Source organism: Oncorhynchus keta, chromosome 18 (assembly GCF_023373465.1).
Source record: "Oncorhynchus keta strain PuntledgeMale-10-30-2019 chromosome 18, Oket_V2, whole genome shotgun sequence".
Lineage (NCBI taxonomy): Eukaryota > Metazoa > Chordata > Actinopteri > Salmoniformes > Salmonidae > Oncorhynchus > Oncorhynchus keta.
The window spans coordinates 838,622-854,954 of NC_068438.1; the positions used below are offsets into that span (position 1 = coordinate 838,622).

General features: G+C 41.6%; 1 protein-coding gene across 4 annotated transcripts in view; it reads right to left on the reverse strand.

The window, feature by feature from the left end:
- The window catches only part of col4a4 (collagen, type IV, alpha 4), a 148,572-nt gene that overhangs the window by 116,295 nt on the left and 15,944 nt on the right, over window positions 1–16,333 (reverse strand). For all 4 annotated transcript variants that reach the window (XM_052467075.1, XM_052467074.1, XM_035791406.2 and 1 more), the window contains one exon: window positions 4,358–4,432. In XM_052467075.1, coding sequence (XP_052323035.1) covers window positions 4,358–4,432 — 75 coding nt within the window. The remainder of the gene's footprint in view (window positions 1–4,357; window positions 4,433–16,333) is intronic.

Here is a 16,333-nt window from a genome sequence, read left to right on the forward strand (position 1 = left end):
TTTCATCGAAAAGCGCAGGAAAATCTGATCACTGAAAATGGGAAAATATATCAATGCTATTTGCATGTATTGTCTATGGGAAAGCAAATTACCTGGAGCCGAGATTGCAATTCCTACAGCTTCCACACGATGTCAACAGTCTTGTCATTTGCCTAGGCTTTGTTTCTTGGTCAAACAAAGAAGAGACAGACGATTTCTTCAGGTCTCGGACCGGATATTTTGGTTGAGATTTACCCGGACATTATTTCCAGACGTACCCCTATAGAATACACATCGCCTCGTGATCAATTTGATCGCTTATTAACGTTTACTAATACCTAAAGTTGCATTACAAAAGTATTTTGAAGTGTTTTGTGAAAGTTTATTGTCGACTTTTTTATTTAAAAAAAATGACGTTACGTTATAAGACGCTATTTTTTTTCGTTTATCACACAGTCTTCATAGATCGATATCTAGGCTATATATGGACCGATTTAATCGAAAAAAGACCCAATAGTGATTATGGGACATCTAGGAGTGCCAACAAAGAAGATGGTCAAAGGTAATGAATGTTTTATATTTTATTTGTGCGGTTTGTGTAGCGCCGACTATGCTAATTATTTTCTTTACGTCCCCTGCGGGTCTTTTGGGGTGTTACATGCTATCAGATAATAGCTTCTCATGCTTTCGCCGAAAAGCATTTTAAAAATCTGACTTGTTGCCTGGATTCACAACGAGTGTAGCTTTAATTCAATACCCTGCATGTGTATTTTAATGAACGTTTGAGTTTTAACAAGTACTATTAGCATTTAGCGTAGCGCATTTGCATTTCCAGATGTCTAGATGGGACGCCTGCGTGTCAGGTAGGAGCAAGAGGTTAAACAAGGAATTGTAAATCCGGCCTCTTTCTAGAGCTACGACCTGAAGATCAATGACGTCATCATGATTCGACCTTGTTTTATCCGAGTTCACAGCTATTTTGAAAGCACCATAAATCCAGAGAATGACAGAATTTGATGACAACATTTGCCCACGAAGGAATGCCGCGTCACCTTCCTGTACAAGTGAGCACAGCACAACAAGGTGAATCCAAAAATGTATTGTATGCTGCTGCATAAATTATGTAATATGCCAGGGAGATATGTATACTGTAGCTAAGAAAGTGTGTTAAGATGTTACTAGCTCATGTGCCTCACCCTATTAATTTGGTCTATTTACCCCTCTTAATTTTGCCTACTGTTCTGACTTGGTGGTGCACATGTAGCTTATAACCTGTTTTAGAGAAATGTAATCATAAAATATTGAAAGAGCGTTCATTGTCTGTTTATATGCCCACTTTATTTATCCTACGGTTCTGACTTGGTGTACAGGGAGAGCACTGTAAGAACGGCCCATGTTCTGAATTCTGTCGCTGTACCTTTCAAAAGTGCTAAAACAAATACTTATATTGACTATGTCCGTCCTAGCTCGCACAATGTCTTAATTGAAATTACATATTGCCTCTTATCCGCTAGTCATCTCCTTATGCCATAGTTTGTACATCTCAATTGTCATTAGAAACCACATTTGTTTAAGCAAGTCAGCCATATCAGCTATGTTTTTTTTAAAGGCAGTAAATGAGGCTGAATGAACTGTTTCGCTGCCAGACAAGGCTCCGCTGATAGCCAGGTGTAGCAGTGGTAAGATGTTGGGACAGCTTTATGTTTGTGGTCACTGTTTGCCACAGTTATAGTACAATTAATGTATTGTTTAGTGTTGTGTTGTGTAGTGGCTTTGCTGGTATGCATCCCACTTGTTTTTTTTTGCCCCACCAAGATTTACATGCTAAAATCGCCACTGCACCCACAAAATACACATTTGTTATCAATAGCTATTTTGAATCTGTGTATAATAAAGGTCTTTACAGGGGTACTTGACTGCTGTTGTTAGTACAGAACTCTCAGATCAACCTTTAAAGATATGAGTGGGGCTAAAGCTTAAGAGGCTGTGAACAATGATGAATGGGTGTAGACAAAGAAAAGCTCTCCAGTGGTAGTACCAAAACATTCAAAGGCCATTTTCTCATAAGTGAGTATAGAAGTTTATCAACTTTCAAAGCAAAATTACTTTCCCATTGTTCCTCAAATGCAGTGTATGATATACCATTTCGTAGCTCTGAGTCTCTACTTAAAAAAAAACTTTTATCCAATGTAAAAAACACAATTTCAAATTTTGCTATTTTGACCCGGTCTGTCACATTTTAACACCCCACTTTGTTCTCTATCCCCCTCCCCCAAACCCAAGCCTCATACATAGCCCTGTTGGTCAGTGCCCAAAGCCCTCAGCCCAGCCAATCTCAACATCTTGTAAATACTTCTCAATGTTCATATTATCATAGTCTGCCCAATCTCTAGAGAGTGAAAGTCGTTTTTAGGGAGGCTGAAGCTTACCATGTTTCCTTTATGAAGGCACATCCCTACCAGCTTCAGCTCAAAATCTATGCTGAGATTCTCCAACCTTAGAAATCTACACTCTAAAACCATGAAACGTGAAACATATATTTAACCTACAGGTCTGTGTTTAAAATCTCCTAAGTGTTCAGATTTCAAACACTAGTGTTTACTTTCCCATCGTCTCTCATAGGCTGACCACACCGCTCGCGTTGCAAAATATATTTAGACATCTATGTTATTCAACAAGCGTCTGCGTTGCCAAGGGCTAAAATAGAAATCAGTTCTATTTCTGACGCAGATCACGCTGCAAGTCCTGCATCTCCCATCTCCTCATTGGTTTATAGAAGCAGGTACCCACGTGCCATTTCCTCATTGGTTATACCCACGTGGTTGACTGAAAGACAAACGAGGCCAGTGGCGGTAATGCACCTAATTAATGAAAGTTGCCAATCGCAAAAGTCAAGAGAAGAAAAAGCCTAGGAGGAGAGATGACTAGAAACGATTCTGTTGACCGTTTTATGTGTGGATTTAATTGGTAGAGTAGAGGACCTTGTGTATTTCAGGTAAAATAACTCAATGTTTAAATCTCAGGACAAATTGGCTAGCAACAGCAAGCTAGCTAAATAGGACAAATTAGTTAGCAGGTGCAAGCTAACTAGCTAAATTGACATAAATGTTTAATGCTTTTCGACCTGTCCCCAAATTAATATAATTGGTTCAGAGTTTGTTTTGATATTTTAACCTGCGTGTCGTGATCGCGTTTGGTGTGGGGGGACAAAATACATGTATGCACGATGGCACAGCGTGCAGCCGGTTTGGGTTCCATGTCAGAGTGAAAAACAATTGTGTAGGGGGCTCATTATCATATTTCCCAGCATGCTGTGTTGCAGGTTGATTTTTAGAATAGATTGTTTTAATATTTGTTTCCTCATACAAATTGATTAATTGACCTTACACTAAACAAAAATCAATAACTTAAATTTTTATCATAAACTAATCCAATCAGTCAGGTGTTGGACTTATTGCACCCATTACTGAGATGGTTATTCCAGTCTAGTTGGTTTAGGTAGTCTTGTTTATTACCTTTTTCTCCTTTAGCAGTCATTCTGAGGGCAGGTTGTGGGGGATAAAATATTCCAATTGTTGGATATCATCCTTCTGGATGGATTGCAATAGGAATTACTAACCAGAGCATTGTGACTTGCAGGTCTTGATGTGGCACATGAGCCAGGATTTTCAGACCAAAATCTTGATGATAAATAGACCATAACTAAAGGCTTTTTGAAGTGTATAGTATGTGGTCATAAAGCAAAATAGGAGTTGCGACAACCTTGTCTCTCACATTCACTCGAAAGGCATGCTGGGAAATATGAAAAACGGCCTTACACCCTTTAAAACCTAAACGCCTTGTGCTGAATAAATGTGTTCCTGTGTTTAAAAAGTGTTACAGTGAATAAACATGTTCTTGTGTTAACAATCGAAACACGGAGACCCATTTTCATTTTAGTTATGTGTTCAGATCCCTAAACACTTGTGTATGACCCTAATGGGTACTAAACATAATAGCCCCATATTATGTCAATTCATTCATTCAGGTCAGCTGCAGTAGAAAGCTTTTGTTTTATTATAATTATTTTGATAAGGTTGTGACACTTGGCTAATGGGACTATAAACACTCCAGCTGTTTCATTCACATAAACCATACATCCAAACGGGTTACATACTCTGACGGTTAGGGCTGGCATGACGGTTATGATGTCGAAGTTTGCTCTGAAAACACGTTGGCATTTCAATTGTGTGGACATTTCTGCCTCATCACTTCATTTACATACTTCAAGGATTGAGCACCCCTTCTGTGGGTTATGGCAATTCCTGGTTAGAATGTGTGGTGTGGGATGTCTATGTTGTGATTGGACGGTGTGTACTGTATGCGTAAGGAGCCTTACCTGGGCTCCTTTAGCAGGGAAACACTGGCAGGTGGAGCAGTCCCGCCCCCCACAGAGTCCCTCCGGTTGGTCCCCCTGCAAGACACAAACACACAGTAACTGTCATGCAACACACAAACACACAGCCACTGTCAGACACATTACATTGGTCCACCTGCACAACACAAACATGCAGTCACTGTGATGATAGACACAAACACACAGCGACTGTCATTCACATTGCATTGGTCCCCCTACAAGACACAAACACACAGTTACTATCTGTCTTCTCTCCACTGGCCTATTGGTTCAATAAAATCACACACAAAAAGTAACTCCTTACCAGACAAAAATGACCTAGGCCTTTTCAGGGCTATCCATGAACTAACACATGGGGCTCTATTTCTGGCGTTAAGGCAGAGCAAATGTCAAATGCACACGTTGGCAATTTCGACTTGGCACTCTGCTATTTTCAATCCCTTGTGCCAGTGTTGGTCATTTACCTGTCTAACATCTGCTTGCTTGCACTGAGGTGCTAGGGTTGGAAATATCTAAGGTGTGTCCTTAAAACATGCGCCAAAGTGCCAATTTCAGGCAGTGCAACTGTGGATATTTAAGACCAAATAAAAGCTGATCTTAGCAGTAAGACAGTCGGTTATGGCACAGTAACCTTATCAGTAGCCTATCATCTATGTTTTATTAAAATACCACCTTTACAAAACAGAACAGTCAACAGATATTCTCCTTTTTTCTTTATACTGGATATTATGTTAATGTGAAAAGCTGAATACATGTTAATATCTAGGGGCTAGGTAACTGTAGGCTACAGTATTTAATAAACAACACCCCTGCTGAATTGGAGTTTATGAGAATGAAACATCAAACACCGTAAATAGACAACTTTAAGCAACCACATGAAATGCTTTGGAGCAGGTTTTCTTTGGCCAATGAGTGATCAAGCACTCTTCACACCTACAATCTATTAAATCATAGAAGGCCTGCCTCTTTGCACTTATGACAGGTGTTGCGCCAATAATTCCCACTGTCAAAAAATATCCAAAATATTTCTGACATACGGTAGTGTGCAAAAGTCTTATGCAGGTGTGAAAAAATGCTGTAAAGTAAGAATGCTTTCAAAAATAGACATGTTAATAGATTAGTTTTATTAATGAACTAAATGCAAAGTGCGTGAACAGAAGAAAAATCTAAATCAAATCCATATTTGGTGTGACCACCCTTTGCCTTCAAAAAAGAATACATTCTTGTAGGTACACTTGCACAAAGTCAGGGATTTTGTAGGCATATAGGCAGGTGCATGATTAAACAACTATACCAAACAGGTGCTAATGATCATCAATTCAATATGTAGGTTGAAACACAATCATTAACTGAAACAGAAACAGCTGTGTAGGAGGAATAACCTGGGTGAGGAACAGCCAAACTCAGCTAACAAGGTGAGGTTGCTGAAGACAGTTTACTGTCAAAAGTCATACACCGTGGCAAGACTGAGCACAGCAACAAGACACAAGGTAGTTATACTGCATCAGCAAGGTCTCTCCCAGGCAGACATTTCAAGGCAGACAGGGGTTTCCAGATGTGCTGTCCAAGCTCTTTTTGAAGAAGCACAAAGAAACGGGCAACGTTGAGGGCCGTAGACGCAGTGGTCGGCCAAGGAAACTTATTGCAGCAGATGAAAGACACATCATGCTTACTTCCCTTTGCAATCGGAAGATGTCCAGCAGTGCCAGAAAACAGTGGGACCCTGGTACACCCATCTACTGTACTGTCCGGAGAAGTCTGGTCAGAAGTGGCCTTCATGGAAGAATTGCGGCCAAAAAGCTATGACTCCGACGTGAAAACAAGGCCAAGCGACTCAACTATGCAAAAGTATTTGGCTGTAACAAAAGGCAGTTTGTTCGCCGAAGGGCTGGAGAGCGGTACACAAATGAGTGTCTGCAGGCAACAGTGAAGCATGGTGGAATTTCCTTGCAAGTTTGGGGCTGCATTTCTGCAAATGGAGTTGGGGATTTGGTCATTTGTGGGGATTTGGTCTCCTCAATGCTGAGAAGTACAGTCAGATACTTATGCATCATGCAATACCATTAGGGGGGCATCTGTTTGGCCCCGAATTTATTCTGAAGACCCCAAACATACAGAGAAAGTCATTAAGAACTATCTTCAGCGTAAAGAAGAACAAGGAGTCCTGGAAGTGAACATCATCGAGTCTGTCTGGATTTACAGGAAGAGAGAGAAAGAAGCACCTGAGGCTGCCTAAATCCACAGAAGAACTGTGGTTAGTTCTCCAAGATGTTTGGGCCAACCTACCTGCCGAGTTCCTTCAAAAACTGTGTGCAAGTGTACCTAGAAGAATTTATGCTGTTTTGAAGGCAAAGGGGGTCACACCAAATATTGATTTGTTGTAGATTTTTCTTCTGTTCACTCACTTTGCATTTTGTTAATTGATAAATATAATCTATTAAAATGTCTATTTTTGAAAGCATTCTTACTTTACAGCATTTTTTAACACCCACTTAAAACTTTTGCACAGTACTGTACCAACAACGCAACAGCAAGTGCGCTGAGATTTATGTTTGCGTTAGGTTTGTTAAAACAGAGCCCAGAGTGGATATAGACAGAGTGAGCAGATGGCACAGCAGCTCCTAACAACCCAAACCGCTGTTCAACACCGTAATATGTACCACAAACAACCCAGTGATGCATGACACTGCAATCACAGTATAGTCAACAGAAGAGTTGGCATAGAAATGAAAGAATTAGAACATAAACACACAGTATTATTGAATAGATGGGTCATATACACATCTATTTTGTTGCACAGAGCAGTCCAGTACAGTCATGGGATTGAAGAAAACAGACTGAAAAGGGAGGGACTAACTGGACATCCTGTTTCAATAAGAAAAGTTTTTCTAGAATTCCCATCGGGTTTCCCAATGACATGACTCAGGTAAGTCCTTTAAATCGACAGTCTGGGGAAGGGTTGCAGGACAAAGGAGAGGGAGAGGCGATGAGCTCCTTGTTGACAACAGGATGGAGCAGAACAGCTCCCTGCACAGTCCTTTGATTACTACTGCAATTACTGCCATCAGTCTCCTGGAGGGAGAGACTCATATAGCACTGCCAACAACAACTATCAACACAGGGAGGAGAGGGCAGATGATGAGAGGGAGAGAGTCAGGGTGGCTCCATCACTGATCCTCTGGCACAAATGTTTGTATATAATCATACACTATTGTACATGCACACGTGGGCACACATGCACACACAGTAGCTGTGCATTTAGACACACGTTTCAATGCATCTGGCAGGGGTTTCAAAGAGTGAGGTGTTTATAGAGAATCTAATGGTTTAAGTGGCCTTGATGACATCACCTGTGTGGGTTTAGAGATGTGGAGGCTGATTGTCTCGCTCCCTGATCAAAGTGTCCGCATGCCTCGCTCTCAAACCCAGTTACAAGAGACCGATAAGAGTTCTGGGGTACGAGGGTGGACGCATGAGTGACAGCCATGCGTAGCCTATTATACACACTAGGCCTGTCTGAATACCTGTACCTGAATACCTTGCATTTTAAATAGTACTGATGCGTATGCACAAATAGGTAATCAACGTTTTATAGTATAGTTTATAATATAACTTCGACAATTGAGTATGCTTTAAATTCCAGAATGTTACACTAATTTCGGCTTTTTAACAAGTATGGAATTGTGCATCGGGCAAGGGCATATGGAGACGGGCTGTACTAAAATCAACGAATGGCGGGAAACAACGCAATTGCGCATTAGATGAGGCATTCTCAGTATGGAGGAGGCTAGTAATGTTAATATTTGTTGCTTCCAGCACATGTTTTCTACTACAGAGTATGTTCTAATTAGTATGTAGTACAATTAGTACACAGTATGTTGCTTTAGTAAGTAGTAGGGAAGACAGATTTCAGACACAGCAACATACAGACAGCATAGACCGGATTATTTAAATAAAGTACAGCCACAAACCAGGATCAGTTCTTCATTCATTGAAGTAATTCATTGAAGTTCAATCATGATGAATTAATGCAAAATGACAAGTGATTAGTCTTGACCCATATATCTTATCTGAATCAAGTGGTATGTTGACACCTGAACCCACACAAAAAAAACATGGGGAAAGAGTTTCAAGCAGTATCAGGCAGTCAGCTGAAGACACTTGTACCGTTAAGCCACTTTTACCTTTGCCCCGCAAGGCCTTTGAAAAAACTGTGTGTGATTAACCTTGAGACTTGGAATGACACACAACCCATCCAGCACCAAAACAGGAGCTCAGGCATACAGACTCAATGTGGCAGTAAAGACTCTGGAAGATTCATACAATGCTCAATGATACAATATGGGTAAAATATGGGTCTTATTAAAAATTCCTAATTGACTAAGCAATATTTAAAATGTCAAATGTGAACATGTTTAAACTTCACATATAAACATCCCTTTTTCAAGACGCAGTCTTTCAAGGATACTTCGTAAAAATCCAAATAACTTCACAGATCTTCATTGTAAAGGGTTTAAACATAGTGAACCATAAACAATTAATGAACATGCACCTGTAGAACTGTTGTTAAGACACTAAAACAGCTTACAGATGGTAGGTAATTAAGGTCACACTTATGAAAACTTAGGACACTAAAAGAGAACTTTCTACTGACTCTAAAAAACACCCAAAGAAAGATGCCCAGAGTGCCTGCTCATCTGCGTGAACGTGCCTTAGGCCTGCTGCAAGGAGGCATTAGGACTGCAGATGTGGCCAGGGCAATAAATTGTCTGTACCATGAGACGCCTAAGACAGCGCTACAGGGAGACAGGACGGACAGCTCATCGTCCTTGCAGTGGCGGACCACGTGTAACAACACCTGCACAGGATCGGTACATCCGAACATCACACCTGCGGGACAGGTACATGATGGCAACAACAGCTGCCCGAGTTACACCTGGAATGCACAATCCCTCCATCAGAGCTGAGACTGTCTGCAATAGGCTGAGAGAGGTTGGACTGAGGGCTTTTTTGGCCCTGTTGTATGCAGGTCCTCACCAGACATCACCGACAACAATGTCGCCTATGGTCACAAACCCACCATCGCTGAACCAGACAGGACTGGCAAAAAGTGCTCTTCACTGACGAGTCGCGGTTTGGTCTCAACAGGGGTAATGGTCGGATTCGCGTTTATCGTAGAAGGAATGAGCGTTACACAGAGGCCTGTACTCTGTAGCGGGATCGATTTAGAGGTGGCGGTCCGGACAGAGCTTGTTGTCATGACAGGCAATCTCAACGCTGTGCGTTACAGGGAAGAGATCCTCCTCTCTCATGTGGTACATTTCCTGCAGGATCATCCTGACATGACCCTCCAGCATAACAATGCCACCAGCCATACTGCTCGTTCTGTGCGTGATTTCCTGCAAGACAGGAATGTCTCAATCCCATTGAGCACATCTGGGACCTGTTGGATCAGAGGGTGAGGGCTAGGGCCATTCCCCCCAGAAATGTCCAGGAACTTGCAGGTGCCTTGGTGGAAGAGTGGGGTAACATCTCACAGCAAGAACTGGCAAATCTGGTGCAATCAACGAGGAGGAGAAGTGCTGCAGTACTTAATGCAGCTGGTGGCTACCCCAGATACTGACTGTTACTTTGGATTTTGACCCCCCCTTTGTTCAGGGACACATTACTCCATTTCTGTTAGTCACATGTCTTATAAACTTGTTCAGTTTATGTCTCAGTTGTTGAATCCTGTTATGTTCATACAAATATTTACACATGTTAATTAAGTTAGCTGAAAATAAACACTGTTGACAGTGAGAGAACATTTCTTTTTTTGCTGAGTTTACAAATGCAGTCAGTGGGAATAGGGGCCAGGTGTGCGCAATGGAAGTCCCAGAGGGATCCATGACAGTGACCATTGAGACCTTTCACAATGGATCCCATATACAATGAATAAGACAAAATCAAAATCAGATACAGTTGAAGTCGGAAGTTACACCTTAGCCAAATACTTTTTAAACTCAGTTTTTCACAATTCCTGACATTAAATCTTAGTAAAAATTCCCTGTCAGTTAGGATCACTGCTTTATTTTAAGAATGTGAAATGTCCGAATAATAGTAGAGAGAATGGTTTATTTCTTTCATCACATTCCCAGTGGGTCAGACGTTTACATACACTCAATTAGTATTTGGTAGCAGTAAAATGCCTTTAAATTGGTTAACTTGGGTCAAACATTTTGGGTAGCCTTCCACAAGCTTCCCACAATAAGTTGGGTGAATTTTGGCCCTTTCCTCCTGACAGAGCTGGTGTAACTGAGTCAGGTTTGTAGGCCTCCTTGCTCGCACACGCCTCCTTGCTAGCACACACAGTTCTGCCCACAATTTATTTTACAGGATTGAGGTCAGGGCTTGTGATGCCCACTCCAATACCTTGACATTGTTGTCCTTAAACCATTTTGCCACAACTTTGGAAGTACGCTTGGGGTCATTGTCCATTTGGAAGACCCATTTGTGACCAAGCATTAATTTCCTGACAGATGTCTTGAGATGTTGCTTCAACATATCCACATAGTTTTCCTCCCCCATGAAGCCATCTATTTTGTGAAGTGCACCAGTCCCTCCTGCAGCAAAGCACCCCCACAACATGATGCTGCCACCCCCATGCTTCACGGTTGGGATGGTGTTCTTTGGCTTGCAAGCCTCCCCCTTTTTCCTCCAAACATAACAATGGTCATTATGGCCAAACAGTTCTATTTTTGTTTCATCAGACCAGAGGACATTTCTCCAAAAAGTATGATCTTTGTCCCCATGTGCAGTTGCAATCCGTAGTCTGGCTTTTTATTGGCGGTTTTGGAACAGTGGCTTCTTCCTTGGTGAGCGGCCTTTCAGGTTATGTCGATATAGGACTCATTTTACTGTGGATATAGATACTTTTGTACCCGTTTCCTCCAGCATCTTCACAAGGTCCTTTGCTGTTGTTCTGGGATTGATTTGACCATTTCACACCAAAGTATGTTCATCTCGAGGAGAAAGAACGCGTCTCCTTCCTAAGCAGTATGACGGCTGTGTAGTCCCATGGTGTTTATTCTTGCGTACTATTGTTTGTACAGATGAACGTGGTACCTTCAGGCGTTTGAAAATTGCTCCCAAGGATGAACCAGACTTGTGGAGGTCTAAAAAAAAATCTGAGGTCTTGGCTGATTTCTTTTGATTTTCCCATGATGTCAAGCAAAGAGGCACTGAGTTTGAAGGTAGGCCTTGAAATACATCCACAGGCACACCTCCTATTGACTGAAATGATGTCAGTTAGCCTATCAGAAGCTTCTAAAGCCATGACATCATTTTCTGGAACTTCCCAAGCTGTTTAAAGGCCATCAACATAGTGTATGTAAACTTCTGACACACTGGAATTGTGATACAGTGAATGATAAGTGAAATAATCTGTCTGTAAACAATTGTTGGAAAAATTACTTGTGTCATGCACAAAGTAGATGCCTTAATCGACTTGCCAAAACTATAGTTTGTTAACAAGAAATTTGTGGAGTGGTTGAAAACGAGTTTTAAGACTCCAACCTAAGTGTATATAAACTTCCGACTTCAACTGTACAATTTAAAACAAACTGTAATAGAGCTCAACACAAATATTTAAGAATAGAAAAAGGACAGGGCTATATAATTCTGGCTTTCTTTTTTAGTAATGCTGGTTTTCTTATCCACCAGATAGTTGGCCATGGCCTCGTATGAAACATCCTGTAAGCTGGTGAGGCTATCAAACATCTCCAATCCAAAGTTAAATCTAGAATTGGCTTCCTATTTCACAACAAAGCATCCTTCACTCATGCTGCCAAACATACCCTCGTCCTACTGATCCTCGACTTCGGCGATGTAATTTACAAAATAGCCTCCAATACCATACTCAATAAAGTGGATGCAGTCTATCACAGTGCCATCCGTTTTGTCACCAAAGCCCCATATACTACCCACCACTGCAACCTGTATGCTCTCGTTGGCTGGCCCTCGCTTCATACTCGTCGCCAAACCCACTGACTCCAGGTCATCTACAAGACCCTGCTAGGTAAAGTCCCCCCTTATCTCAGCTCACTGGTCACCATAGCAGCACCCACCTGTAGCACGCGCTTCAGCAGGTATATTTCTCTGGTCACCCCCAAAGCCAATTCTTCCTTTGGCCGTCTCTCCTTCCAGTTCTATGCTGCCAATGACTAGAATGAACTACAAAAATCTCTGAAACTGGAAACACTTATCTCCCTCACTAGCTTTAAGCACCAGCTGTCAGAGCAGCTCACAGATTACTGCACCTGTACATAGCCCATCTATAATTTAGCCCAAACAACTACCTCTCCCCCTACTGTATTTCTTTATGTATTTTGCTCCTTTGCACCCCATTATTTCTATTTCCACTTTGCACATTCTTCCACTGCAAATCTACCATTCCAGTGTTTTACTTGCTATATTGTATTTACTTTGCCACCATGGCCTTTTTTTGCCTTTACCTCCCTTATCTCACCTCATTTGCTCACATTGTATTTTGACTTATTTTTCTACTGTATTATTGACTGTATGTTTGTTTTACTCCATGTGTAACTCTGTGTTGTTGTATGTGTTGAACTGCTTAGCTTTATCTTGGCCAGTTCGCAATTGTAAATGAGAACTTGTTCTCAACTTGCCTACCTGGTTAAATAAAGGTGAAATAAATAAATATCCAAGATGCTTCAAAAGATTTGCAAGTATGTGTGTGTGCGTGTTAGATGGATACAGAAGATTACTTCTGATCCAAGATAGAATGATTCATGGATATGCATGCACATTCTTTTTTTGCATATGAAAACCAAGCAATGAGAGTTGGAGGTTAATCTTAAATCAAAAGGAGAGATAACTGCGCCTCTGTCTGCATGCCTGGCCGGCGCTGGGTTTACATAACCCCACCGGAATGTGGTAACACCATCAACACAAACAAGACCGGGGGAAAATATCAATCCATCGCACAGTATTCACTCTAGGCATAACAGAAAAGTGCTTATAGCCTTCTCATTCCATATGAAGTGCCTGCATTGAGTGTGTGTATGTGTGCATGCGTCCGTGCATATGACGTGACCTGTGTCTATGCACAGGTCTGAGATTTTTAGCAGGTCGGTATTTCATCCTGGTTGTGTCTAGAGTGCATCCTGTTTCATCCTGTCCATTGTATTCTGATCAGAATGGGGGAATGAGAGTGAGAAAAAGAGAGAGAGACTAAGAGAGATAGATAGGGGTGAAAGACTAGGGAGAGGCATCTGACCGTATGACGCTACAGAGGGTAGTGTGTACGGCCCAGTACATCACTGAGGCCAAGCTTCCTGCCATCCAGGACCTATATACTAGGCAGTTTTTTTTGGAAAGCTTAAAACAATTGTCAGACTCCAGGCACCCAAGTCATGGACTGTTCTCTCTGCTACCGCACTGCAAGCGGTACCAGAGTACCAAGTCTAGGAGCAAAAGGCTCCTTTACAGCTTCTACGTCCAAGCCATAAGACTGCTGAACATGTAATCCAATGGCCACCCGGACTATTTGCATTGACCCCCTCTCCTTTTTTTTACACAGCTGCTACTCTCTGTTTATTATCTATGCATATTCACTTCACCCCTACCTACATGTACAAATTACCTCAACTAACCTGTACCCCCACACATTAACTCAGTACCAGTACCCCCTGTATATAGCCTCGTTATTGTTCGTTTATAAATAATTTTTTACTTTAGTTTACTTTAGTTACTTTAGTAGTAAATATTGTCTTAAGTCTTTCTTGAACTGCACTGTTGGTTAAGGGCTTGTAAGTAAGCATTTCACAGTAAGATCTACACCTGTTGTATTCAGCGCAAATGACTAATAAAGTTGGATTTGATTTGAGTTACACGTATAGTGTGTACACCTGTAGTTTTAAAGAGCTTCTATTCAATTTCAAATGAACAATTAGATTTTTCCATGTCCTTAGAAATTAAATAGAAAAACACTAGTTGAAGAAATCAATTGAGAAATTTCAGTGGAGCTGTATGGTTGACTGAATAAACTCAGCAAAAAAATAAACGTCCTCTCACTGTCAACTGCGTTTATTTTCAGCAAACTTAACATGTGTAAATATTTGTATGAACATAACAAGATTCAACAACTGAGACATAAACTGAACAAGTTCCACAGACATGTGACTAACAGAAGATGAATAATGTGTCCCTGAACAAAGGGGGGGTCAAAATCAAAAGTAACAGTCAGTATCTGGTGTGGCCACCAGCTGCATTAAGTACTGCAGCGCATCTCCTCCTCATGGACAGCACCAGATTTGCCAGTTCTTGCTGTGAGATGTTACCCCATTCTTCCACCAAGGCACCTGCAAGTTCCCGGACATTTCTGGGGGGAATGGCCCTAGCCCTCACCCACCGATCCAACAGGTCCCAGACGTGCTCAGTGGGATTGAGATCCGGGCCCTTCGCTGTCCATGGAAGAACACTGACACGTTCACGCAGATGACCAGGGACCATGTGCATCTTTACTCTGGTGTTTTTCAGTCAGTAGAAAGGCCTCCTTAGTGTCCTAAGTTTTCATAAGTGTGACATTAATTGCCTACCGTCTGTAAGCTGTTAGTGTCTTCACGACCGTTCCACAGGTGAATGTTCATTAATTGTTTATGGTTCATTGAACAAGCATGGGAAACAGTGTTAAAACCCTTTACAATGAGGATCTGTGAAGTTATTTGGATTTTTACGAATTATCTTTGAAAGACAGGGTCCTGAAAAAGGGATGTTTCTTTTTTTGCCCTTTGTTCACCATGGCGCTGTCGATTATTGTTACAATGTCCGTTGGTGCTGTGTGTTTTGGGATTCCGTGCCCTTATGGATTGCGCAGATGATTGTGGGTCTAGTCCCGTGTGTTAATCATGGTGCTCGTGTTATTTATTCAAGGTACTTTGATATTGATATTTTGTTTGGGTTCAACCCTGTGTTTTTGTTTGGACTTCGTCCTTTGCACGCACGCCGTAAATTGGGTACAATAAAAACCTCTTATTACGCATTCCTGCGCCTGTCTCCTGAATCATTTATGCCAACGTGACAGACTCCCTGTTTAAATGAAGATAAAATATGATTTTTTTTTGCTGTGGTGGGGGGAGAGACTAAAGGGACTTTTTGGACCAACATTACCATAATGCAGTGAGCATTGAGAACAGCCAAGAGCCGAGCAGCCCTGCTTCCCTTTCTCCTAAAGTGTACACAAGTACACTTCTACCCACAAATGTAAAAGCATTGGATTTGTGTAGGCATGGGCTAGAGCAGGGCTTCCCAAACTCAGTCCTCGGGACCACAAGGTGTGCGAGTTTCTTTTTCTTTTTTTTGCCCTAGCACTACACAGCTGATTCAAATACTCAACTAATCATCAAGCTTTGATCATTTGGATCAACTGTGTAGTGTTAGGGCAAAAACCAAAAACATGCACCCCTTGGGATCCCAAGGACTGAATTTGGGAAATGGTGGCCTGGAGGGAGTTTCCAGCCTATTTCATAAATCAGTAAATTCCTCTAAAATCCACGAAGGTCAGTTAAGTGTACAATTCGGCAGATGTTTGGGGGTGGGGGTGCTGCAATTTTTTTGTCCACGCTACAGATGGCTACATCAGTCCGCTAATACAGGACTGGTAAAGGCCCAGTGCACTACGCATTTCTCTGGTATTTCAGGGGGTGTAGGAGCACCCTCAGCACCTCTACGTCCTGTGGCTATGCAATTTGGAAGAATGGACAGGCCTGGTCTGAACACAGGAGGTGGAGGTTAAAGTGTCAAAGCATGATCAGACTTCCTTCTACCTCATATACACTAGTAACAGGACAGATAGGTTATTATGCATATCAATGAACGTTAACAATCAAAGTAATTTAATGAATAAAGCACATATACAGTACCTGCAAGCCATAGAAAAAGACAGGAACCTTCCCACTT